The following is a 26,897-nucleotide window of genomic DNA, read 5'->3' on the forward strand; positions in this document are numbered from 1 at the left end:
TAGGTTTAAGTAGTTCTAAGTTCTAGGGGACTGATGACCACAGTAGTTAAGTCCCATAGTGCTCAGAGCCATTTGAACCATTTACTTTTATTTTTATTCCTGTCAGTCTTTTTTCGTTTGAAATCTGCTTATGTCGCCTATAATCAACCAAGAGCCAACCAGGACTGCTCATCAGTTGGTAGTGTGGCATTCCTTGTAGCCAGTGTGAGGAAAGTTTCTGGTAACTAATGACGGCGAGAAATTAGTTTGCTGCTACTGCTAAAATTGAAGTTCTGCTGCAGAAGATGGCTTCGCAAACAAACGTACTATGAAATTTATCTGTCTTGAGTTTGCTCATAGAGGTTAGTCATAAATGCCTTGACAAAGCGATTGTGATGTCATTAGTGCCGCAAGGGCTACAAAACCCGTCGTCTGCCGCAATTCAGTCATCGGTCACTTAAAATCAGTTGTCGACAGAGCATCTCGTATTTCCGTCATACCTCGCGGCGGTCGCTTCCCACAATGCTCCACGTTACACATTAACAGCATTTGTGAAGGCACCCGCCATGTTTGTGTGCCGACTATAACCGAGCGACGAGTGAGAGATGTCATTTATCAACTAATTTTAATCGGACTGTAGTCATATATATTAAATTTTAAGCCATGCGTAATGGGTTACCTTCACATTCGATCGTAAAGGTAATGTACAAATAATAAATTCATAAATGAAGGAAAATGAAATGGTTAAATGGCTAACAGGCAGTTAGCAAATGTCGGTGCGCTGGCGCGGCCACTCACCAGAGCACCACCCTTTGGTTGACTTCGGGGCTGTAGGGGAAGGGGCTGGTGGAGTGCTTGCGCAGCTCGCCAGAGGCGCTGTAGTCGAGCAGGCGCTGCATGGGCTGCGTGCTGCTCCAGCGCGGCAGCGAGTCGCCCCGCAGCCACTCGCCCGCCTGCTCCAGTGGGTCCATCGTCAGCCTCATCAAACTCGTTGCTGCAACAAAACCAACTCACATCACAACTGAACTGCTCGTCCGATAACCCATGAAACTAGCGTAAAGCAAAGTTTACACGGAGACACTATGTTGCGAAACTTAAGCCGGGTTCGCACACGCAACTAATGTGACGCTACAGATGTGGCTTTCTGTAGTGTCACCGTGAGCCTACCGTTCACGCAGGACGCCACAAATTCTACGTAGTTGCACAGCTTTCAATATGAAGTCAATCGCAATCATATAGGTGGAGGGGTATCAATGTTATAGAGCAGGTCATGGCATTAGAGCTGAGGCAAGAGTTACATACAAGGAAGACGAAACCCAAATATTGGATAAGAAAATAGACTTCACATAAGGATAAATCAAGTCCCACAAACACTTTTGGAAAAGAAAAAACACTCGGAGAAGAAAATGCCGTCTGCTACGGCAAAATAACCAACAGCCGGAATGTAAATATCATCTGCAGACACACCACACTTCCAAAATGTTAGAATTTTATTGTATTCATTGACGTAAGCGTTTTGGATAACTAATTTCTAGTTTAACAGCTGTCACATCAAGCTCGGGGGCTATATCCCGCACATAACCCACAATTTATACAGTGATTGGTCTCATAAATCACGAAGTTTCTACGCCTCACTGATTTGGTTATATATTAAGTTTCTTTCTTTCTTTCGTTTACGCCTTTGTCCCGCACTTTTCGCAGGGTCGGCGTGGTTGCAATCGGATATGCAAGGTTAGTTTGAAGGGGTGGCCGGATGTCCTTCCTTGCCGCCAGCCCGTCACCCCCCCCTCACCCCCCCCACCCCCGCTCTGGATCGAATCAGTGTACACCAGCTGTCTGCGTCTAGTGGAAATCGTGAAATAGTGTGAACGTGTTGCAAATGTCTGCGAGTCGTGTAACTGAGGTGGGCTGTGGAGACCAGCCTGGTATTCACCTTGTGGGATGTGGAAAACCACCTAAAACCACATCCAGGCTGGCCAGCACACTGGCCCTTTTCGTTAATTCGCCGGGCGGATTCGATCCGGAGCCTACGCGCCTACCCGAGTCCAAGGAAGCAGCGCATTAGCACTCTCAGCTAATCTGGTGGGTTGTTAAGTTTATTTGTTTATTGATCCAAAAATCTTCTAATACTGTGGAATACATCACTGGTTTGCAAATACTGCGCGCGCGCCCACACACACACACACACACACACACACACACACACACACACACACACACACACTGCTGCAGAAAATGAAACACAAGTGGTTGTTCTTGTTGTTCCAGAAGCTGCGAAAATCAATCTGCCAGCCACTGTTTTACTTTTTTCAGTAATAAAATGTAAACACTCTGAAAGCGAATGGAGTACATCAGCGATTATTCCACGATAATTGCAACTGAATTCTCGCGTTCCGAAATACAGCCACCAGGGAGTAGTGGTGGAAGCAAAGTGGCATAACAAAGGACAATCACGACAAAAGTCGCGTCTCGTAAGTTGCACCACATTTTAAGGACGCTCCAACTTTCACAGCAGGAAACTATCAACTGCATGTGTTTTTAGGTTCAAAAATGGTTCAAATGGCTCTGAGCACTATGGGACTTAACAGCTATGGTCATCAGTCCCCTAGAACTTAGAACTACTTAAACCTAACTAACATAAGGACAGCACACAACACCCAGCCATCACGAGGCAGAGAAAATCCCTGACCCCGCCGGGAATCGAACCCGGGCGTGGGAAGCGAGAACGCTACCGCACGACCACGAGATGCGGGCTGTTTTTAGGTCAGGTGGCGTTCCAGTACAGGCGAAGTGGAGTGTGGAACTGAGAAAATTGTTGTTCATTCAATGAACTGTGGATAAAGCCCGACCAACAGGCATTAAATGCATTGATCAAAAATGATAGTGCATTGAGAATGGCTAGTTTTGAAATCTAGATCTGACAATAAAATTTAAAAAGGACGACTGATAGCTGAAATTTATTATTTACAAGTCAATATAAGAGTCGCTGAGTGCGACAGCCTTATGAATGGAAACTAACCTGATCTCAGAATTTCTATACAGTGCGTATCACCATTAGTAGAGAAAACTGACACCAGTAAAAATTTCGAGCAAAAAGGGACTGGACGAGATGAAACGTCGTTTATGTGGGAAAATGTTATCCAACCGGCCCTGGTTACCAGAATCAGTACGCAGAAAAGCTTGTTTTGAAATCTAAAGGGAATTCTCAGTGAAAAAGAAAACAACTGGCGTCCAAATATGAATAAATTCAACGCACCAAATAAACAAGAAAACAACAGGGTAAGATTAGGGTTTAACGCGGTCATGACGGAAAGAGCTCAAGCTCAGATTGTAATGTGGTGGGGGAGGAAATTGACTCTTTCTTTTACACCTTGCTACCAGTTAAGGAAACCAGAGAAACCCTAAAGGGGTGGCTTTATGGGGATGTGAGCCTTACACCTCCAGTGTAAGATATTAAATCTATATGAAAGTCAGCTATCGTACATGGCATTTTATTAATAATTCTCTGTCTTGATCGAACTCCATGATATAACTCACATCGTTACCGATTTCGGCTTTCTGAAATCATCAGATCATTAGGAGTTGTGTGACAGAAGTAACAATGTCGAACGCTTTATTCACGGAAGTACATGAACAAGCTTTAGCTAACGCATGAGGGCGTCCAATAGTTACGCGAGAAGAGTTATAGATAGTAGAGGACGCTAGTGTGAAGATAATGTAAGTGTCCATCATCACAGATTGAACAGTTTAAAATGGGACACTCGGAACCATTAATTAAAATGTTTTCACGAGGCCGAAATGAGTGTTTAATGCCGGCCGGAGTGGCCGTGCGGTTCTAGGCGCTTCAGTCTGGAACCACGTGACCGCTACGGTCGCAGGTTCGAATCCTGCCTCGGGCATGGATGTGTGTGATGTCCTTAGGTTAGTTAGATATAAGTAGTTCTAGGTTCTAGGGGACTGATGAAAAAAATGGTTCAAATGGCTCTGAGCACTATGGGACTTAAATTCTGAGGTCATCAGTCCCCTAGAACTTAGAACTACTTAAACCTAACTAACCTAAGGACATCACACACAACCATGCCCGAGGCAGGATTCGAACCTGCGACCGTAGCGGTCGCGCAGTTCCAGACTGTAGTGCCTAGAACCGCTCGGCCACTCTGGCCGGCCGGGGGACTGATGACCACAGATGTTAAGTCCCATAATGCTCAGAGCCATTTGAACCATTTTTTTGTGTGCTTAACAGTAAACATGGACACAATATAGTATGCACCAAAACTATCCTAAAATCAATATAAAATGTTTAAAAATGGTATACAGTGTAATTATAGGACACCTTTCAGCATCACAAAGTAAATAAAACAATCTCTTGCGTAAAAAGTGATTAAAGTCTCGATGGTCGATCAAGTCAATAAAGAGATAGAGACCATCTTAAATTAGGTCTTTCTACGATAAACTAAGCAGCACGTTTATTTTCACTTGCTTTAGGACGCGATAACGCGGCTCAGAGTAATGGTGTTTCCACATGGTTTGGCGGTAAGGAGTCTGTGTTGTTATGCAGCACGCCACAGAAAGTTGCACTCTGTACATTCTGAAACTGTAATGCAAGTAGAAGAAATAGTCTAACTTTATTCTACATTATCATAACATGGGATTTCTCTTTTTTAAAATTTATTTGTTTGATCTTGGTGTGACGTAGTTTTGTGAAATGATCTTTCACGAAACCCTAAGCAATTCTGGTCGTATGTAAAGGCTGTTACTGGCACCACAGTGTCCAGTCACTCGCGAATGACACAAGTGTTGGCAGAAGAGCCAACACTGTGTTGCTAGAGGAGGCCGAAATGCACGCGTTTAATTACACGCTGACTGACGCGAGGTCTGGAACAGTTAAGGGAATTAGTAGTAGCAAATAAAGTACGTAGTTGATATAATACTTAACTTTAATCCACAATTGGTGTACATCGCTCTTGACGGTACATGTTATAATCTCAATATCAAATTCTATGGCGCCTCGCTAGGTCGTAGCAAATGACGTAGCTGAAGGCTATGCTAACTATCGTCTCGGCAAATGAGAGCGTAGTTGTCAGTGATCCATCTCTGGCTAAGTCGGCTGTACAACTGGGGCGAGTGCCAGGACGTCTCTCTAGACCTGCCGTGTGGTGGCGATCGGTCTGCAATCACTGACAGTGGCGACACTCGGGTCCGACGTATACTAACGGACCGCGGCCGATTTAAAGGCTACCGCCTAGCAAGTGTGGTGTTTGGCGGTGACACCACAGACACAGCAACTAAAATTGAGGGTAGCAAAGCAAAGGGTGAAATGCTTAACTCCGTTTTGAGAGAAGCAAAACCCAGGAGAATTGCTGCAGTTTAATCCTCGTATCACCGAAATGATGAGCGAAATAAGTATTTGTGTCAGTGGTGTTGAAAAACAGCTGGCTAAAACTGAGTATAGCTAAATGGCCCGATCGAATCCTTGTCAGATGCTATACAGAATTTGGGGGTAAGTTAGGACCTCTGTTATATAGTCGATCTAGATACCTCTTTACAGACGAATGGAAAAACTGATAGAAGCCGACCTCGGGGAAGATCAGTTTGGATTCCGTAGAAATGTTGGAACACGTGAGGCAATACTGACCCTACGACTTATCTTAGAAGAAAGATTAAGGACAGGCAAACCTACGTTTCTAGCATTTGTAGACTTAGAGAAAGCTTTTGACAATGTTGACTGGAAAGCTCTCTTTCAAATTATGAAGGTGGCAGGGGTAAAATACAGGGAGCGAAAGGTTATTTACAATTTGTACAGAAACCAGATGGCAGTTATAAGAGTCGAAGGGCATGAAAGGGAAGTAGTGGTTGGGAAAGGAGTGAGACAGGGTTGTAGCCTCTCCCCGATGTTATTCAATCTGTATATTGAGCAAGCAGTAAAGGAAACAAAAGAAAAGTTCGGAGTAGGTATTAAAATCCATTGAGAAGAAATAAAAACTTTGAGGTTCGCCGATGACATTGTAATTCTTTCAGAGACAGCAAAGGTCTTGGAAGAGCAGTTAAACGGAATGGACAGTGTCTTGAAAAGAGGGTATAAGATGAACATCAACAAAATCAAAACGAGGATAATGGAATGTAGTCGAATTAAGTCGGGTGATGCTGAGGGAATTAGATTAGGAAATGAGACGCTTAAAGTAGTAAATGAGTTTTGCTATTTCGGGAGACAAATACCTGATGATGGTCGAAGCAGAGAGGATATAAAATGTAGACTGGCAATGGCAAGGAAAGCGTTTCTGAAGAAGAAAAATTTGATAACATCGAGTATAGATTTAAATGTCAGGAAGTCGTTTCTCAAAGTATTCGTATAGAGTGTAGCCATGTATGGAAGTGAAACGTGGACGATAAATAGTTTAGACAAGAAGAGAATAGAAGCTTTCGAAATGTGGTGCTACAGAAGAATGCTGAAGATTAGATGGGTAGATCACATAACTAATGAGGAGGTATTGAATAGAATTGGAGAGAAGAGGAGCTTGTGGCACAACTTGACTAAAAGAAGGTTCGGTTGGTAGGACATGTTCTGAGACATCAAGGGATCACTAATTTAGTATTGGAGGGCACCGTGGAGGGTAAAAATCGTAGAGGGAGACCAAGAGATGAATACACTAAACAGATTCAGAAGCATGTAGGTTGCAGTAGGTACTGTAAGATGAAGCAGCTTGCACATGATAGAGTAGCATGGAGAGCTGCATCAAACCAGTCTCTGGACTGAAGACCACAACAACAGCAACAACAACAACAGATACCTCGAACAAAAAACCATGACCAGAAGTTGGAGGAAAGCACAGGTCACACCCGTTTATAAAAGGGTTAGTAGAAGTGATCCATAAAGCTACCACCTAATATTCCTGACATCGATTGTTGTACAATCTTAGAGCATATTCTGAGCTCAAACATAACGCGGTATCTCGATCAGAAGGACCATATCCATGCCAACCAGCATGGTTTCCAAAAATACCTATCATGCGAAACCAAACTCGCACTTTTCTCACATAAAATGCTGAAACCTCTGCATCAGGGCAGTACTTCCTGATTTACGAAAAGCATTTGACTCAGTACCACATCTACGCTTACTGTCCAAAGTACGATCACAAGGGTATCAAGCGAAAAATGTGACTGGACTGAGGATTTTCTGGTAGAGAGGGCGCACCATGTTATCCAAGATGGAGAGTCTCAGGGAAGTCTGTTGGGTCCCTTGCTGTTCATGTTGTACATAATGATCTTGTGGACAATGTTAATAGTAACATTAGACTTTTTGTAGATGATACAGTTATCTACAAAGAAGGCAATCTGAACGAAGCTGCACAAATATTCAGTCGGACGTAATAAGACTTCAAAGTGGTGCAAAGGCTGGAAAATTGCTTTAAATATTCAGAAATGTAAAACTGTACACTTCACAAAACGAACAAACGTAGTATCCTATGACTCTAATATCAATGATTGACACCTGGAATCGGCCAGCTCATACAAATAATTGAATTTAACGCTTCGTAGGGATATGGAATGGAACGACCACATAGGCTCGGTCGTGGATAAAGCTGGTGGAAGCCTTCAATTTATTGGTAGAATACTGAGGAATGCAACCAGTCTACAAAGGAGATTCTTACAGATCACTCGTGCAACCCATTCTAGAACACTATTCAAGTATGTGGTACCTATACCAAATAGGACTAACGGGGGATACTGAACGTATACAGAGACGGGCAGCAAGAATGGTCAAGGGTTTTATTTGACCTGCGGGAGAGTGTCACAGAGATGCTGAAGAATCTGACCTGGAAGACCCTTCAAGACAGACGGAAACTATCCCGAGAAAGCCTACTTCCACAAAGTTTCAAGAACCGGCTTTAAATGATGATTCTAGGGATATATTACAACCCTCTGCGTATCGCTGACATAGGAATCGTGAGAAGACCAAATTAATTACAGAGGCTTTTAAGCAATCATCTTCCCTGCGCTCCAGAAGTGAATGGAACGGGAATAAACCCTAATAACTGGAACAGTGAGATGTTCACTCTGCCATGCCGTTCACAGTGATTTGCAGAGTATGGATGTAGATGCAGATGTAGTCATAACAAATGACATTTAGCCACTGTTGGCCTGTACAAAGTTTACGAAGACTTCTTAAATTAAGCAAAACATTCACTCTGCTTGTATTCATAACCAAGGTAAGAAAGTAAGTAACGTCAAATTACCAGACCAGCTCTCATTCTTCGAAACTACCACTTTTGACACTGGGTTCTCCTGTCTTCACATGAGTTTGTAAGAAATTATTTGCAACTTTCAAACAATTTTTTTGTACAGCAAGCTAGAGCTTAAAATCTTCATGAGAACCTAGGTATCTTACCACAGAATGTCAGCAAATAAAAGCCGGGTTTAACTGAAATTAGAGATTTCGAGAGGTTTATCCTCTTGTGGCCTTATAGGTCTACATAGAACTGTGAGATAGGTTTTGCAGTTTGTTCGCGTACGAACAGAAAATAATTGATGATACGATAATATGAGCGATGTTGACGATACAGGTTCGTACAAACTCGCGTCGCCGGCCGGAGTGGCCGTGCGGTTAAAGGCGCTGCAGTCTGGAACCGCGCGACCGCTACGGCCGCAGGTTCGAATCCTGCCTCGGGCATGGATGTGTGTGATGTCCTTAGGTTAGTTAGGTTTAAGTAGTTCTAAGTTCTAGGGGACTGATGACCTCACAAGTTAAGTCCGATAGTGCTCAGAGCCATTTGAACCAAACTCGCGTCCAGTTTTGCAGAGGTAGGCAGTTTCGAAAGGTCTGAGAGGTGTGCATCAAAGGAAAGTTACCGTGATGATGTTGAAAACGAGCAGCATTTACATCTTTTAGATCGTAAATAATCGAATATCAGTAAATGTAAGATTTAAAAAAAATTACCGACACTTTATGTGCACTTTCCACATCACTTCTCAATAGTAAATGTCTTATACAATCGTACTGTCATCCATTTCACAATGGCTTTGCTGGGTAGTTGGCGGCCAATGAACGTGACCACCACATTCGATCGATGCTTCGATCTGTAAAGATTACGACTACGTAGCATATCGCATCATTGTTGTTATGTAAGCCTATGGGAGTTTCGCCATATTAGACGCATTTAGAGATCTAGCATAAATGCTGAGCTGGACCGCTTTATACAAGGAGCTGACATTGCAAGATCAACAAAATGTATGAGAGTCTTCCATCCCACACACTCTCCCTAAGTTTATACGCCTCCATTTCTGCGAGACGTGAACGATCTCCTATGGCAGCTTAAAACACAAATACCTGCTCTTTGGTATGTTCTAAAAATCGAACAAGATCATAACAAGACTCTCACTTAGCTATTGTCATGCTACCCACTAGAATTCCCCATAATACCACAGTAATTTACCATGCTCATTAACATTGCCTCTTAAATCACGTGACGTTTCAGAATCATACTTAATCGAGTCTCAGCGGCAATGTAAAATATATCCATAAGACACTGCTCTTCTCGACTCATCGGAAGCACTATTGCACGGAGTAAAAATGAAATTTCTATTCCTCTGTTGAAATAAACTGACTCTTCAATATGAAGATCTCAAATTGCATCTGTGAGCTTCCCTACGATGTATTACATTTGCTGTTGTGAACTATTTTTAGTGTAACGCAAAGGTAAAACCGCAAAAATTCTTATGATGTCAGTTTAGCTAAAGGTGCGAACAGCGGATTTAAAGCTGAACAGAAGAGATCACCTCGTCTGAAATTCAAAAAGAATTAAAATAAAATTCAGGAGATATGTGCATACTGCATATTTTTTCGGAGAACGCATTTAGTGATTACAGTGGAACACCCTCTCCGTAACATCCGGGTATCTCACGGTTGAACAATTGTTTGCCAATAATTTTTTCAGAATTTCTTTTGAAATGAAAAAAAAAGATGCTTCTATTCGAACAAAGTGAAAACAATATCAAGAAAAAGCGTGTAATTTGGACAGAAGGCAGCGTTTGTAAGAGTTTCCGAAAGGATAAGAAAACCTAGTGTTGATAAATTTCTATATACGTAAGCAATTATAGCTGCTAGAAACTGGAAATCTACACAATTAGGAGGAATGGTGTTACGAACCATGCTAATCTCTACGTACATCTACATTACAAGGAAAAAAAAAGAAACGAAAAGAAACATTGACAATGACCGACCTTGTGTCTTAAGCAAGTCCACAGACAAGACAGCTGCGCACACAGAACAAAACAATGGGCGTGACGTCATTTGCGGCGGCGGGATCCGATGTGAACAGGGCGTGGGAGTATTTGAGCAATATGGAATGCGTATCATAGCCTTAAAAGACCTGAATACTGACGGGCACGAAAAACTATAGACCTATCAGATTCTTACCCGTAATGCACAAAATAATCACAAATATTATTAGCAACCACATAGAAATAGCACTGAGTTTTAATAAAGCAACAGAACAAGTACGCTTTAGGAGTGGAGCATGAATCAATAAGCAGGAATTATGACTTCTTCTGGGATTCATAGATCTGCTGAAAGTACTTAACTCAATTTCAGCAATATGTTGAAGGATGCATACGTTACTGCTAGAGCTGTCATGGTAGAAAATTTAGAAAATGAAAGAGTAGTGAGTTAGCGAACTATCACGAAAACTGTTCTGGGCGGTCCTAGATTTTTCAGATCCTTTAACGGGGAAAACGAAGAACAAATGTATGATAACGGAATGTGAATCGCCTTCGTTTTGTGGACGATATTGTACTAATTGTCTCCAGGTTAGTACAGTAAATCAGTCATTTTCAAACGGTATTTTGTTTTGTAGAGGTGTATCCAAAAGCTCCTACATGTGTAGCTGCTTACGAAGAGAGTCTACCTGAGCTACCATTAGCCCCTCATCCCCTCCTTACTAGGTGGGGTTGGTCGGTTGGAAGATGCAATGTTTTACTTTGATAAGTTTGATGCAATTAAACTGGTGGGAAATAAAATTGACATATATTTAATTACAATAAAATTAATACTTCAAATTTAATTCCGAAGTAAATACTTCTATCATTTCCGCCAAGTGATCCCCAACGATCGGAGACGCACAAGCAGCATTTGAATGCAAAAATGTGGCGCAGGATTTAATTAAATTAAGACAAACTTCTCTCAAACGCCCTCTACAATACCAAAATTATAAGTCACGCTTCTGCCAGGGGTAGGCTCACCATCAGTTACGCACTACTCACCCTTCCCGGGCGCTCTACGTGTTTGCAACAGGAAAAAGCCCCAACAGTTGTACTATGAGAAGTAGATTTTGCTACACACTTCAAAGTGATTTTAAGAATGTGGCTGTAAATGTAGATGTTAAATCAGCCCAATTTGTTTTCTTCTTCCAGTTAGATTTCTTTCTGCTTGCTTAGTGTTCTGAGCGTAATTCACAACACACTTACAAAATGGTTCAAATGGCTCTGAGCACTATGGGACTCAACTGCTGAGGTCATTAGTCCCCTAGAACTTAGAACTAGTTAAACCTAACTAACCTAAGGACATCACAAACATCCATGCCCGAGGCAGGATTCGAACCTGCGACCGTAGCGGTCTTGCGGTTCCAGACTGCAGCGCCTTTAACCGCACGGCCACTTCGGCCGGCACACACTTACAGGTTGCTAATTCGCGTAATGTTTTACGTCTGAGAGATCGGGCTATTAATGGAATCAACCACAATAATATCAAATTCGATTTTTATAAATTTTGAAGTGGATTAATTGTCTTTCAGTCTTAATTTACAAATCTTGTAAATTGTAAGTCAGTAGTAGCGTGAACTTACGTCCATTTTGCTTTCTTTACGCCGTTGAGATTTACGGAATGTAGTTATATGCTTCTTCTTCCGCCATAAGTACTTCTCATTTTTGACTGTGAATACAGTACTGATTTTTATCGGACTTCCTCTTCAGATGCAGGCAGCTACAGTGACATGGCGTTAGCATAATGCGCGGAAGAAAAGAAAACTTTCGTGGTTTTGCACTAAAAAGAACTCTCACACTTCATACTTCCATAAAAATTATTATTCAGACAACACAATGTATACTACACACTTCTCACAAAAAATACATCTTCTCCGTACGAGAACTAAAGACAGAATCTATGTAATAATTGAAAAAAAAGAAGTTTTTATCATTTGTCATTCGCCTTCCGGCGTAGCAAAATACATCTTTTCCGACGCTTACAGAGGTCACGCTAGTGTTTATTATCATTGCTTTTTAGCTTTTGTCGTAGCTTGTTGGGGCTTTTCCTTATGTACCTATTTAGGGCATATGATTCACTCAGGCAAGTTGGCCCAAAAGAGAAGCTTCATGCACGGAGAAATAGATAACCGACACGTAAGTCTCCAACACAGATGAGGGTACAGGTTGGAGTCTTGCTGAAGAAACTATGCCCGCAGTTACCTGAAATCATTTAAGAAAACTATGGAAAAGATAAATCAGGATCAACCATGACAGTCTTATAGCAATCAGTCGAGCAGTTACACATTTCTCTACACTTCGTTAATCATCGATGCTGGAAGATTTTTACTTATTTACTCTTATTTATCTTATTTCATTTATTCACTTTTACATTAACGATACCACCTTTCAACAAGCTGTACATTAGGTCATTTAATACAAGGAGCATTCAATAAGTAATCCAACACTGTTTCTCTCGGCCAGTTCCGGTTTAAAGATGTGGAATCTGTTGTGCGATATCGTGGAATATTTCCGCTCGAGCCGCTATTGTTTCATGAAGTTCAGATGGGTGATAGCACTACACGTAGCCTCCAAAACGGCCTCTGTAATGGAGGTGCATTCCAAGCAGAGAGCTGTCACTGAGTTTCCTTTGGCGGAAAAGCAGAGCATGGTAGATATTCGCAGGCTCTTGGAGCACACCTACGGAACAAAAGCACGCTGAGTCGTTGGGCGACGCGTCCGTGGTCATCGCAATAAGGTCGCGCTACCCACCCCCCCCCCCCCCCCCCACCCAAAAAAAATGTCAAAGCCGCACCCTTAGACGGTAAAGTCATGGCGACAGTCTTCTGAGATTCCGAAGAGACTGTTCTGTTTGATATCCTCCCTCATGGTGCAACGATCAACTCTGAAGTGTAGTGTGCTGCCTTCTGGAAATTGGAGAAACAATTTCAGCGAATTCGTCGCCATAAAAATGCGAACGAAGTACTTCTCCATAACAACGCAAGGCCTTACATAAGTCTGCGCACCGAGAGGACCTCACAAAACTTCATTGGATTGTTCTTCCTCGTCTACTCTATAGCCCGGAAATCGCACCTTCCGATTTCCGCGTGTTTGGCCCAATGAAGGATGCACTTCACGGGAAGCAGTACGTAGAAGATGGGGAGGTTAATGACGCAACAAGACGTTGGTTCCGAAGTAGAAGAGTAGAATGGTACCATGCGGATGAAGAGCCCCTCTCTGTAAGGTGGCGTAGGTCCGTCGCATTGAACGGAGATTATATCGAAAAAATAGGGCTTTGTAGGCAAATGAGTGGGGAATAATACAGGGTGGTCCACTGATAGAGACCGGGCCAAATATCTCACGAAATAAGCAAAAACGAAAAAACTACAAAGAACGAAACTCGTCTAGCTTGAAGGGGGAAACCAGATGCCAAGATGACTGGCCCGCTAGATGGCGCTGCCATAGATCAAACGGATATCAACTGCGTTTCTTAAAACAGGAACCTCCATTTTTATTACATATTCGTGTAGTACGTAAATAAATAAAATGTTTTAGTTGGACCACTTTTTTCGATTTGTGATAGATGGCGCTGTAATAGTCACAAACGTGTAAGTACGTGGTATCACGTAACATTCCGCCAGTGCGGACGGTATTTGCTTCGTGATACATCACCCGTGTTAAAATGGACCGTTTACCAATCGCGGAAAAGGTCGATATTGTGTTGATGTACGGCTATTGTGATCAAAATGCCCAACGGGCGCGTGCTATGTATGCTGCTCGGTATCCTGCACCGTTCGCCGAATAATTACGTTATTTAAGGAAACAGGAAGTGTTCAGCCACGAGTGAAACATCAACCACGACCTGCAACACATGATGGTGCCCAAGTAGGTGTTTTATCTGCTGTCGCGGCTAATCCGCACATCAGTAGCAGACAAACTGCGCGAGAATCGGGAATCTCAAAAACGTCGGTGTTGACAATGCTACATCAACATCGATTGCACCCGTACCATATCTCTATGCGCCAGGAATTGCATGGCGACGACTTTGAACGCCGTGTACAGTTTTGCCACTGTGCACAAGAGAAATTACAGGACAATGACAGATTTTTGCATGCGTTCTATTTAGCGACGAAGCGTCATTCACCAACAGCAGTAACGTAAACCGGCATAATATGCAATATTGAGCAATGGGAAATCCAGGCGGGTTCATGTATGGTGCAGCATTATGGGAGGAAGGATAATTGGCCCCCATTTTACCAATGGCATGCTAAATGATGCAATGTATGCTGATTTCCTACGTAATGTTCTACCGATGTACTACAAGATGTTTCACTGCATGACAGAATGGCGATGTACTTCCAACATGATGGATGCCCGGCACATAGTACGCGTGCGGTTGAAGCGGTATTGTATAGCATATTTCATGACAGATGGATTGGTCGTCGAAGCACCATACCATGGCCCGCAGGTTCACCGGATCTGACGTCCCCGGATTTCTTTCTGTCAGGTAAGTTGAAGGATATTTGCTATCGTGATTCACCGACAACTCCTGACAACATGCGTCAGCGCATTGCAAATGCATGTGCAAACATTACGGAAAGCGAACTACTCGCTGTTGAGAGGAAAGTCGTTACACGCATTGCCAAATGCATTGAGGTTGATGGACATCATTTTGAGCATTTATTGCGTTAATGTGGTATTTACAGGTAATCACGCTAAAGCAGCATGCGTTCTCAGAAATGATAAGTTCACAAAGGTACATGTATCACATTGGAACAACCGAAATAAAATTTTCAAACGTAGCTACGTTCTGTATTCTAATTTAAAAAATCTACCTGTTACCAACTGTTCGTCTAAAATTGTGAGCCATATGTTTGTGACTATTACAGCGCCAACTGTCACAAAGCGAAAAAAGTGGTCCAACTAAAACATTCATATTTCTTTACGTACTACACGAATATGTAATAAAAATGGGGGTTCCTACTTTAAAAAAAAAACGCAGTTCACATCCGTTTGACCTACGGCAGCGCCATCTGGCGGGCCAACCATAGCGCCATCTGGTTTCCCCCTGCAAGCTAGACAAGTTTCGTTCTTTGAAATTTTTTCATCTGACGCTTATTTCGTGAGATACTTGGCCCGGTCACGATCAATGGATCACCCTGTATGGTGTATAGGAACCCTGAATAAAACCAACCTGCTTTCAGAAAAGAAATACGTCGAATTGTTATTGAACACCCCTCGTACATATATCATACAGAATAAGATTTTCACTCTGCAGCGGAGTGTGCGCTGATATGAAACTTCCTGGCAGATTAAAACTGTGTGCCGGACCGAGACTCGAACTCGGAACCTTTGTCTTACGCGGGCAAGGTTCCGAGTTCGAGTCTCGGTCCGGCACACAGTTTTAATCTGCCAGGAAGTTTCATATATCATACACTTTATATTTTATCATTTACAAATGATTATCAAACCAAAAAGAATGAATGACAGCATGTTTTTTTTCCTGAAAATGGAACTGTCTAGAGGCGAGGACGCAAGATTTCCCAACCGACGTAGCAGCTACTGTTGTTGTTGTTGTGGTCTTCAGTCCTGAGACTGGTTTGATGCAGCTCTCCATGCTACTCTATCCTGTGCAAGCTTCTTCATCTCCCAGTACCTACTGCAACCTACATCCTTCTGAATCTGCTTGGTGTATACATCTCTTGGTCTCCCTCTACGATTTTTACCCTCCACGCTGCCCTCCAATACTAAATTGGTGATCCCATGATGCCTCAAAACATGTCCTACCAACCGATCCCTTCTTCTAGTCAAATTGTGCCACAAACTTCTCTTCTCCCCAATCCTATTCAACAGCTCCTCGTTAGTTACGTGATCTACCCATCTAATCTTCAGCATTCTTCTGTAGCACCACATTTCGAAAGCTTCTGTTCTCTTCTTGTCCAAACTATTTATCGTCCACGTTTCACTTCCATACATGGCTACACTCCATACAAATACTTTCAGAAACGACTTCCTAACACGTAAATCAATACTCGATGTTAACAAATTTCTCTTCTTCAGAAACGCTTTCCTTCCCATTGCCAGTCTACATTTTATATCCTCTCTACTTCGACCATCATCAGTTATTTTGCTCCCCAAATAGCAAAACTCCTTTACTACTTTAAGTGTCTCATTTCCTAATCTAATACCTTCAGCATCACCCGACTTAATTCACTACATTCCATTATCATCGTTTTGCTTTTGTTGGTGTTCATCTTATATCCTCCCTTCAAGACACTATCCATTCCTTTCAACTGCCCTTCCAAGTTCTTTGCTGTCTCTGACAGAATTCAATGTCATCGGCGAACCGCAAAGTTTTTATTTCTTCTCCATGGATTTTAATACCTACTCCGAATTTTTCTTTCGTTTCCTTCACTGCTCGCTCAATATACAGATTGAATAACATCGGGGACAGGCTACAACCCTGTCTCACTCCTTTCCCAACCACTGCTTCCCTTTCATGCCCTTCGACTCTTATAACTGCCATCTGCTTTCTGTACAAATTGTAAATAGCCTTTCGCTCCCTATATTTTACCCCTGCCACCTTCAGAATTTGAAAGAGAGTATTCCAGTGAACATTGTCAAAAGCTTTCTCTAAGTCTACAAATTTTAGAAACGTAGGTTTGCCTTTCCTTAATCTAGCTTCTAAGATAAGCCGTAGGGTCAATATTGCTTCACGTGTTCCAATATTTCTACGGAATCCAAACTGATCTTCCCCAAGGTCGGCTCCTACTAGTTTTTCCATTCGTCTGTAAAGAATTCGCGTTAGTATTCTGCAGCCGTGACTTATTAAACTGATAGTTCGGTAATCTTCACATCTGTCAACACCTGCTTTCTTTGGGTTTGGAATTATTATATTCTTCTTGAAGTCTGAGGGTATTTCGCCTGTCTCATACATTTTGCTCACCAGTTGGTAGAGTTTTGTCAGGACTGGCTCCCCCAGGCTGTCAGTAGTTATTGCGGCGGAAAACGTCAACCTGTACACAGCGGATGGTGGATTACGTATTCCTTTGTGGAGCTCTTCCAGAAGAAGAGGCGAGTCAAAATTATGGTTTTCAACGGGAACATGAAACAGGAGCGTGGTTAGTTGGTGTAGTTGTTTTAGAAACACAAAATACGTACCAAGATATCATCAATGGAGAGTAACGATGGAAGAAACTCGCTGCTCAGTGATCGTGGAGGCCAAAAAAAGTACTGAGGGCACATCTTGACATCAAAACGCAATAACTTTGTAGAAAAACCGTTTTCTGATATCAAGGACATCATGTTGTAAAAGAGATCTACGGGTTAACAAAACTACGTACTACCGCTGGTCTGATTCGTGCAGTACTTATTGATTATCTCTGACAAAATGGTAAATCTTCAGATCTCTCACTCTATGAAGAAAGAATTACAACCTCACAAAAGAGTATTGACACCACGGAACATAACCGAAGAGTGACAGTGAGTGGAGTGCAAGTAACGTTGCTCAGTCAGTGATCCTATGCCTTGTTAGAAGCGAGAAATTTTATATTTGTAGGGGACCCACAAGGACTCTTATGAATCGTACCGACTTCATCATACGGTTGGCCTCAGATGTACTAAGGCCGCTGTTTTATCGAGTATTTTCGTCCTGTCCGCACTTTTCAGTTATACAAAGAATTGCGGCAAAGTGTTACGTGGTCATTTTGTGGGACGAGCTGCAGCTTCTAGTACAGAAGTTGTTGCCTGGTAAGACGTCGTCTTTCCTAATGTAAATGCTATCTCTACCCAGTTGTGGTTTCTTGAATATATTGATGAGTTTGAGCACCTCCTTTGGCTTGCGCCATCACGCCTCCTGATTTCAGAGTAAATTTTCAGTTGAATAGTTCCACGCGTAATATAGCTGACTGAAGTAAGCTACGTGCTTCACAGCAGGACGAAACTAATCATGATTTGTGACCGCTACTGCACGACAAGATAAAGGTAGTCGAGTGCAAGCTAATCACGATCCATAATGCAAGTGAGCAAATGAATGTCTAACACAGTAAAATGAGAGCAGTGAAGAACAGAATCTGGATAGGCACCGGATTTTAATCTGCTCTCACTTCTTCCCGTAAGTTGATGATGCACAATATTCGTTTTGCCATATGGATGCATGAACGGAACCACATGCACAGAGACAGTTTAAAGAAAGGAATTTATAAGATTTGATATTTATTTTTCCTTCTGTCTTTCTATGATGACGAAAAGATGTCAACCATAGCGACGTGTTACTTCTAAAGAGAAAACTGAAGGGCTCGTGACAAAAGAAAATACACTCCGAGAAAAAAAAGAACGAAGCGCCTCGAAGGAATTATTCGAATGGGTCGGAAATCGGTATATGTGATGTACATGTACAAAAGAACAAATTATTACAATTTTAGAAAAAAGTGGACGATTTATTCAAGAGTAAGAGGTTTACAACTTGAGCAAGCCAATAACGTGTTGATACACCTGAGACAAACAGTTTTTTGAATTGGCACTCATTGATAGAGTTGTTGGATGTCCTGCTCAGGGATATCGTGCCAAATTCTGTCCAATTGGCGCGTGAAATCATCAAAATCCCGAGATGGTTGGAGGGCGCTACCCACAATGCTCCAAACTTTCTCAATTGGGGAAGATCCGGCGACTTTGCTAGGGTTTGGCGGGTATGAAGACAAGCAGTACAGACTCTTGCAGTGTGCGCGCGGGTATCACTTTGCTGAAATGTACTCCCAAGATGGCTTGCCATGAAGGGCAACAAAACGAGGTGTTGAATACCGTCGACGTGTCGCTGTACTTCAGGGGGCCGCGAATGACAACCAAGGGTTTCTGCTATGAAAAGAAATGGCACACCACACCATCGCTCCTGGGTGTCGGGCCGTATGGCGGGCGACTGTCAGGTTGGCGTCCCACAGCTGTCAGGGACGTCCCCAGACACGTCTTTGGCTTGTAATCCTATTGATTGGAGTGTAATTGTTTTCAGCGATGGGTCTCGCTCCGAAATGAGCGTCGATGACTGGCGAGAGTTTCTACAGCTTGTCTTCGTGCTTTCCAAACCCAATCTTGGCCAGCAAGGTGGCAGGATCTTTCCCCAGTTGGGAAGGTTTGGTATATTATGGGCAGGGCCGTCCAACCATTTAGGGATTTTGATGATCTAACGCGGCAGTTGGACAGAATCCGACACGATATCCCTCAGGAGGACATCCAACAACTCTATCGGTCAATGGCAAGTCGAATAACTGCTTACACTAGGGACAGAAGTGAACTAACGCGTCTGTTGAATAAATCATCAAATTTTTCTGAAATTGTAATCTTTTTTTGTCTGTAAATGTACATAACATCTACCGATTTTCGTCTCAATCGGATAGTTCCTTGGTGGTGTGTGTTTTTTTTCCTTGGAGTGTATTCTTTAGACCTTAACGTCGGGAGTGTTGAAACGCAGCGAGGTAGGGCTGTGATTATAAAACAGAGGCCACAATTTTTTGTGCAGGAAGTGAAGGAAATCGGGCCTCTACCTTTTAAGAGACAACATAATAGCCATCCGATGAAGCTCTTTAAGGTAACTGCAGAAAACCAAAATGGGCAACAGAAAACCGTGACCTGCATCCTACAAAACACTCCCCCCCCACCCCCTCAAGAAACGAAAGAAATAGAGAGGTTTCACACAATTTAAGACATGTCGTCAATTCACATGGCCAAATAGCTAACCTATTGTTTGCGGAAACTCCAGCAACATGAAAGAACGTTCTATGAAAGTCACAGGCCTATGCGGTAGATAAATGATGGTGATCACAGAGCAAAAACACTTGTGGGAAACGTCCTATGCGGTAAGTAGACGATGGCGATCATAGAGCAAAATCACATGTGGGAGCCGAGGAGCGCCTGGTGTCTGTATAAAGGGTTGCATAAGAACGATGACCAGTAAGTATCGCGGTTTGCCAGAAGTAAAAGCTGCCAAAAGAAGTTAACAGCCTGTAATACGAGGTGCCCGCTGCATCTTATTTAATAGGATTATCATGCAGTGAAATCGCGTCCCCTTCAGTGCGTAATGGGCAGGAAAGCCCTTCAGTCATCAGCAGACACGTCGCTGATGCTGAAATAAAATAAGTTTACAGTTAACACTGAGAAAATGATATCTATGGACTTCTTCTTAAGTGTCCCGTTAAATGACTACTACTTGAAAATAAAGAACAAAAGTTTAAAAGTGACTGAAGTGAAATTTTTGGGGATTTGTGTGCAGAGTGATCTATAATTGAACACAAATGTTCAAGCTCTTATACCTAAAATATCATCCTGTTATACGCTAATGGTTCTGAACAGAAGCAACAACAGAGATAAAGTATTACTGGCATTATGAAAAGTCCAGTTTGCAATGAGAATAATACGTGACAGAGAGAGACAACATATGTATTTTACTATGAAGAGGAGCACATAGCATTAAGAGTAAATGATACACGGGTAACAGATGTGTACACTTTAGATGAACTTTTCAATAAGCACTTCAGAACTGAAAAGATAGGATTATCAGGTTCAGTAGATGCTGTCATCGAATATTTCAGAACAGTCACAACAAATAATTACAATGATATGAGTACGACCCTCACAACACCAGTAGAAGTAATGTCCATCATAAAATCCTTAAAATTTAAAAATTCTGTATCATTGGGCCTTCCTGGCCTGTTCGGACGAAGTTAAGTTTTAGTTGCTGTGATAATATATGAATAAAGTTGTTTAAACAGTGTGCCTCTGGGTTTCGTGACATTTTAAGTTACTTGGGTAACCAGCATTTTACCATTGGAACATTTCCTGAAATTAAGTCTCTGTGCAAGAAAGGAGATAAATAAATACGATGAAACTACCGTCCAATTTCACTTTTATCCGAATTCTCAAAAATTCTAGAAAAGATAATATACAGTCGTCAGCTTAACCATCTGAGCACAAATAAAATATTATCCAAGTCACAATTCGGATTTGTAAAGGGTTCTGATACTGAGAAGACTATCTGCACATACGTGAGAATGTAATTAATTCATTAGACAATAAACTACAGGCTGCTGATGTATTTTGTGATCTCTGATGTGTAACAACATGCCCTTAAAAGTTACTTTCTTTCATAGAAAATGTCTGTACCTGGTGGAATAAATGGTTCAAATGGTTCTAAGCACTATGGGACTTGACATCTGACGTCAGCAGTCCCCTAGACTTAGAACTACTTAAACCTAAGTAACCTAAGGACATCACACACGTCCATGCCAGAGGCAGGATTCGAACCTGCGACCGTAGCAGTATCTCGGTTCCGGACTGAAGCGCCTAGAACCGCTCGGCCACAACGGCCGGCTTTGGTGGAATAACATGGCAGATAATGAAGTTTTCGTAATAATTGCACAGCAAAATACTGTCCTATTTGTGTGCTATCATTTGCCAAAATCTCATTTCTATATCTCAAACCGTTTACGAAATGTCAGAACTGTTGTGACTATCTCACTCTGGCTTTATCGCTGGCATGGCACGATTGCAAATGAGTGTGCTGCATCAGATCAATTATCTCGAAACTCGTGACAGATAGAGACCTCTACTCAAGTCCATACAAAAGTTCTATATGTTAATTAATTTTCATATGCAGCAAGATATGTGCAATGTGCACCAAACGCAAAACAACAGTGACCCCTATTTTTCACTGCAAACTTTTTCGAATTTCGCGCATTGTCTTACTTCCAAGTAAATATCACAGTAACTACGACCATTAACCAAATGATGGGCACATCATCATGAACCTGACATATAAACTATGTTGTTGTTGTTGTTGTTGTTGTTGTGGTGTTCAGTCCAGAGACTGGTTTTATGCAGCTCTCCATGCTACTGTATCCTGTGCAAGCTTCATCATCTCCCAGTACCTACTGCAACCTACATACTTCTGAATCTGCTTAGTGTATTCATCTCTTGGTCTCCCTCCACGATTTTTACCCTCCACGGTACCCTCCAATACTAAATTGGTGATCCCTTGGTGCCTCAGAATATGCCCTACCAACCGATCCCTTCTTCTAGTCAAGTTGTGCCACAAACTCCTCTTCTCCCCAATTCTGTTCAGTTCCTCCTCATTAGTTATGTGATCTACCCATCTAATCTTCAGCATTCTTCTGTAGCACCACATTTCAAAAGCTTCTATTCTCTTCTTGTCCAAACTGTTTATCGTCCATGTTTCACTTCCATACATGGCTACACTCCATACAAATACTTTCAGAAACGACTTCCTGACACTTAAATCTATACTCGATGTTAACAAATTTCTCTTCTTCAGAAACGCTTTATTTGCCACTGCCAGTCTACATTTTATATCCTCTCTACCTCGTCCATCATCAGTTATTTTGCTCCCCAAATAACAAAACTCATTTACTACTTTAAGCGTTTCATTTCCTAATCTAATTCCCGCAGCATCACCCGATTTAATTCGACTACATTCCATTATCCTCGTTTTGCTTTTGTTGATGTTCATCTTATATCCTCCTTTGAAGACACTGTCCATTCCATTCAGCTGCTCTTCCAGGTCCTTTGCTATGTGTGACAGAGTTACAATGTCATCGGCGAACCTCAAAGTTTTTTTATTTCTTCTCCATGGATTTTAATACCTACTCCGAATTTTTCTCTTGTTTCCTTTACTGCTTGCTCAATATACAGATTTAATAACATCGGGAATAGGCTACAACCCTGTCTCACTCCCTTCCTAAGCACTGCTTCCCTTTCATGCCCCTCGACTCTCATAACTGCCGTCTGGTTTCTGTACAAATTGTAAATAGCCCTTTACTCCCTGTATTTTACCCCTGCCACCTTCAGATTTTGAAAGAGAGTATTCCAGTCAACATTGTCAAAAGCTTTCACTAAGTCTACAAATGCTAGAAAGGTACGTTTGCCTTTCCTTAATCTATTTTCTACTGTAAGTAACGCAAAAAATGATTTTTTTTACGGAATAGTTTCTGTAAAATCGTTTGCGAAAGATTGCAGGGCGTGCGCCTTGATTCTGTCATCGTCGGTCGGCCGAAGGGTTACAACACTGTCGGACTCCCTTTCCGAACAAACGAATGAACTCACCGAGCGCTTTGGACGAAAACTGACCACTGTACATCGGCCACCATACCCTGCACGGGCTTCACTCTTCGCACTCGAGCTTGCATTCACTACTGCCTGTCTCTGTCTCATGTTTCTTATTCTGGCAGTGTCAATTGTTGCGTTAGCAGCGGTACACAGTACGACAGATATGTTGGCTCACGGAGAGTCGGTCATTATGTACCTTGTGTGTGGGTGCACTGAATGCACTGGAAGAGGGGCACAACGACGCTATACTCAGCTGTTCGCACAACAATGTGAAACACATCGCAGAGCTGATGGCGTCGCACAACACTGTGTTTCGTGTTGTGCTTTTTAACGACTGCATCTTACGAACCTCTTCACTGTTGTTTCACAGGAACAATGTTAAGGGGAGGCAACAAACTAAATAAATCATAATTACGTTATAATTTTGTAACAAGCTCCTTGGAAACCATGGAGCCCTCATACCACAATACCCAGAAATATTGGAAAAGCCGGCCGCTGGTGGTCGAACGGTTCTAGGCGCTTCAGTCTGGAACTGCGCGACCGCTACGGTCGCGGGTTCGAATCCTGCCTCGGGCATGGATGTGTGTGATGTCCTTAGGTCAGTTAGGTTTAAGTAGTTCTAAGTTCTAGGGGACTGATGACCTGAGATGTTAAGTCCCATAGTGCTCAGAGCCATTTTTTGCAAAACCTCGGAAATGTTGTCAGTGGAGTTCTGACTCACCCTATATGTACAGGGTGTCCCATTTATCTTGACCACCCCAAATAACTGTTTGTCCAGATGCAAATTACAAAATGTTTCAACCAAATGTTCTTTAGCCATCTGGGGGACATCGGTCGGCAAGATTGCCTTCGTTGGAAGCCGTCCGATGCGGCCGAGTGGTTCTAGGCGCTTCAGTCCGGAACCGCACTGCTGCTACGGTCGCAGGTTCGAATCCTGCCTCGAGCATGGATGTGTGTGATGTCCTTAGGTTTGTTAGGTTTAAGTAGATCTAAGTCTAGGGGACTGATGACCTCAGATGTTAAGTCCCATAGTGCTTAGAGCCATTTCAACCATTTGAACCTTAGTTGTAGCTTTGTTTTTTACAAAGATATGAACAGCGATATGACTTTTTTAAATGACACCCTGTATTTTTTATTCGGTAATTCATTTCCTCTCCTAAAGACCTATTCAAAAAAGTTTCAAGTGTACCATTCACTGAAACACAACATTATTAGTTACATAACACAACATTGACGTTGACGCTCCCAGCGCTTAGTGCAGGTACTCGCGGTTATGGAACACATCCACGTGTTGGCATTGACAGAGGACAAATGTAAACATAAGAAGAATGCATACCCGTCATCCCGTCAACCATCGTCAATTGAAGAGTCGTGTGAGTACAATATACACCAACGAAGAGAAGGTAGAAATGCTACTCATCTATGGGGAATGTAAGTTAGCAGTACAGTAATTGCAATACTGTTTTCTTATGTACGGGTACATTTAGTACAGTACTTTAGTCGTTTTAAATTATGTTGTGTAGAGAAGGCATACAGTAAAGGCTGTCCTTCCTACAAACTGCATCGACATAGCGTTTCCTTTTATTATTGTTGTTGTTGAAGGTAGGCGAAATGCTACGCAGGTAGCGGAACTGTACAGAAGGCGATGTCCTGACAAGAACCCACCTTCCCGACGGATTTTTCTCATCATGTTGCGACGCTTCCGGAAACGGGAAGTTTCAACCCACGACAACGCAATCGTTGTAGCACTCGCACAGACGAAGATGCCGAAGTTACTGTTCTCGTTTCCGTTGCTATGAATCCACATGTGACTGCACGACAGCTTGAACACGAGATTGGCATTCCTAAAAACCGGTGTACATCGTATTCTTAAACGACACCGGTTCCATCCTTACTATGTACACCTACATCGAGAATTGCATGGGAATGATTTTGAGAATCGTGTACAGTTCTGTCAGTGGGCACAGCAGCAAATCTTCAAAAAAATGGTTCATATGGGTCTGAGCACTATGGGACTTAATTTCTGAGGTCATCAGTCCCCTAGAACTTAGGACTACTTAAACCTAACTAACCTAAGGACATCACACACATCCATTCCCGAGGCAGGATTCGAATCTGCGACCGAGGCGGTCGCGCGCTTCCAGACTGTAGCGCCTAGAACCGCTCGGCCACTTCGCCCGGCAGCAAATCTTCGCCAACCCAAACTTCTCCTATGTTCTATTTACCGATGAATGTTCCTTCTCAAACGAAGGACAGGTAAATACAAGGAACATGCATTATTGATCCTGCAACAACCTACGATGGCTTAGACAGGTGGAACATCAGCGTCAATGGAGTGTTAACTTCTGGTGTGGGATGCTTGGTACTACAATTATTGGCCCTTATTTCGTCAATGGTATTCTAAATGGCATAGCGTATGCCAACTTCCTCAGACGAATTCTTCCTCCTCTTCTGGATGAAGTGCCGCTAACAACCAGAATGCTTATGTGGTAGCAACACGATGGATGTCCAGCACATAATGCCTTGAGTGCACGTCATGTTCTGAGCCGAAGGTATCCTGCCTGATGGATTGGTCGAAGAGGAACAGTTACTTGGCCTGCTAGGTCTCCTGATTCAAATCCTCTGGACTTTTTACTTTGGTGATGCATTAAATACGATGTCTTGTGATCCCGGGCTCAAAGTCATGTTGTGTTATGTGTAATTAGGCTAGCATCGTACGTGTGACTTTGCCCGCATACGCGGAGGGCACATACATTGCACACATCTCGTCCTCTCCCTCGCTTTGACAATCTTGTCCTCCCTCTCTCTTTGTCCATTTTCCATGTCACACCATTCCGACGGTAGCTAGGTGGTTTTCACCCATGCAGTAATTATTTCGAGACAATAAGTAATGTGTGTACCAAGTTCGTTGAAATCGATCCGGGGGTACATATACTAGTTGTAACTCTTATGGATCGTCATACGCAGTTTCGCAATTTTGTTTTTTCAGCGAGTAGCTGGAGTCAGCCCAAACAAATCCTGCTCGCCACGTCTTTCTTACGACGCCCAGCATCGGCGGAGAGCGTCAGGCTGTTCCCATTACAAACAAAATGATTTTTAAAGTCGACTTTTACATGTCCAGTCGATAGAGCGGTTCGAAATTACTCTAATGCGATATTTCTTTTATCGATATGTATTAACTTGGACGGTCCAACAGTGACCCAGCGGCGCTGCTGCGTGGCAGTAGCAGGAGGCGCGGACCATGGCGGTGCTTTCGTCGTTGGAGTACTGGTTAATCCTCGTGTTTTACTGTTCTTGTTAATAAATACAAATCAATAGCACGAATAACGTACTAGACTAATTTGGAACCGCTCTCTAGAATGAGCATGTAAAATTCTACTTTAAACGTCATTTTGTTTGAAATGGGAAATAACTGACGCTTTCCGCCGACACTGCGCGTCGCAAGAAAGACGTGGTGAGCAGACTTTGTTTGGGGTGACTACAGCTACTCGCTGAAAAAACGAAACTGCTAATATCTGCCGAAACAACAGAGAAAATACGCCTGACGAATCTTAGGAGAGACATTTCTGAGGCTG

General features: G+C 42.6%; 1 protein-coding gene across 2 annotated transcripts in view; it reads right to left on the reverse strand.

The window, feature by feature from the left end:
* The window catches only part of LOC126482367 (protein GDAP2 homolog), a 991,597-nt gene that overhangs the window by 238,668 nt on the left and 726,032 nt on the right, over nucleotides 1–26,897 (reverse strand). For both annotated transcript variants that reach the window (XM_050106457.1, XM_050106456.1), the window contains one exon: nucleotides 778–973. In XM_050106457.1, coding sequence (XP_049962414.1) covers nucleotides 778–962 — 185 coding nt within the window. In that variant the 5' untranslated portion in view covers nucleotides 963–973. The remainder of the gene's footprint in view (nucleotides 1–777; nucleotides 974–26,897) is intronic.

This window comes from Schistocerca serialis, chromosome 5 (genome assembly GCF_023864345.2).
Source record: "Schistocerca serialis cubense isolate TAMUIC-IGC-003099 chromosome 5, iqSchSeri2.2, whole genome shotgun sequence".
Classification (NCBI taxonomy): Eukaryota; Metazoa; Arthropoda; class Insecta; order Orthoptera; family Acrididae; genus Schistocerca; species Schistocerca serialis.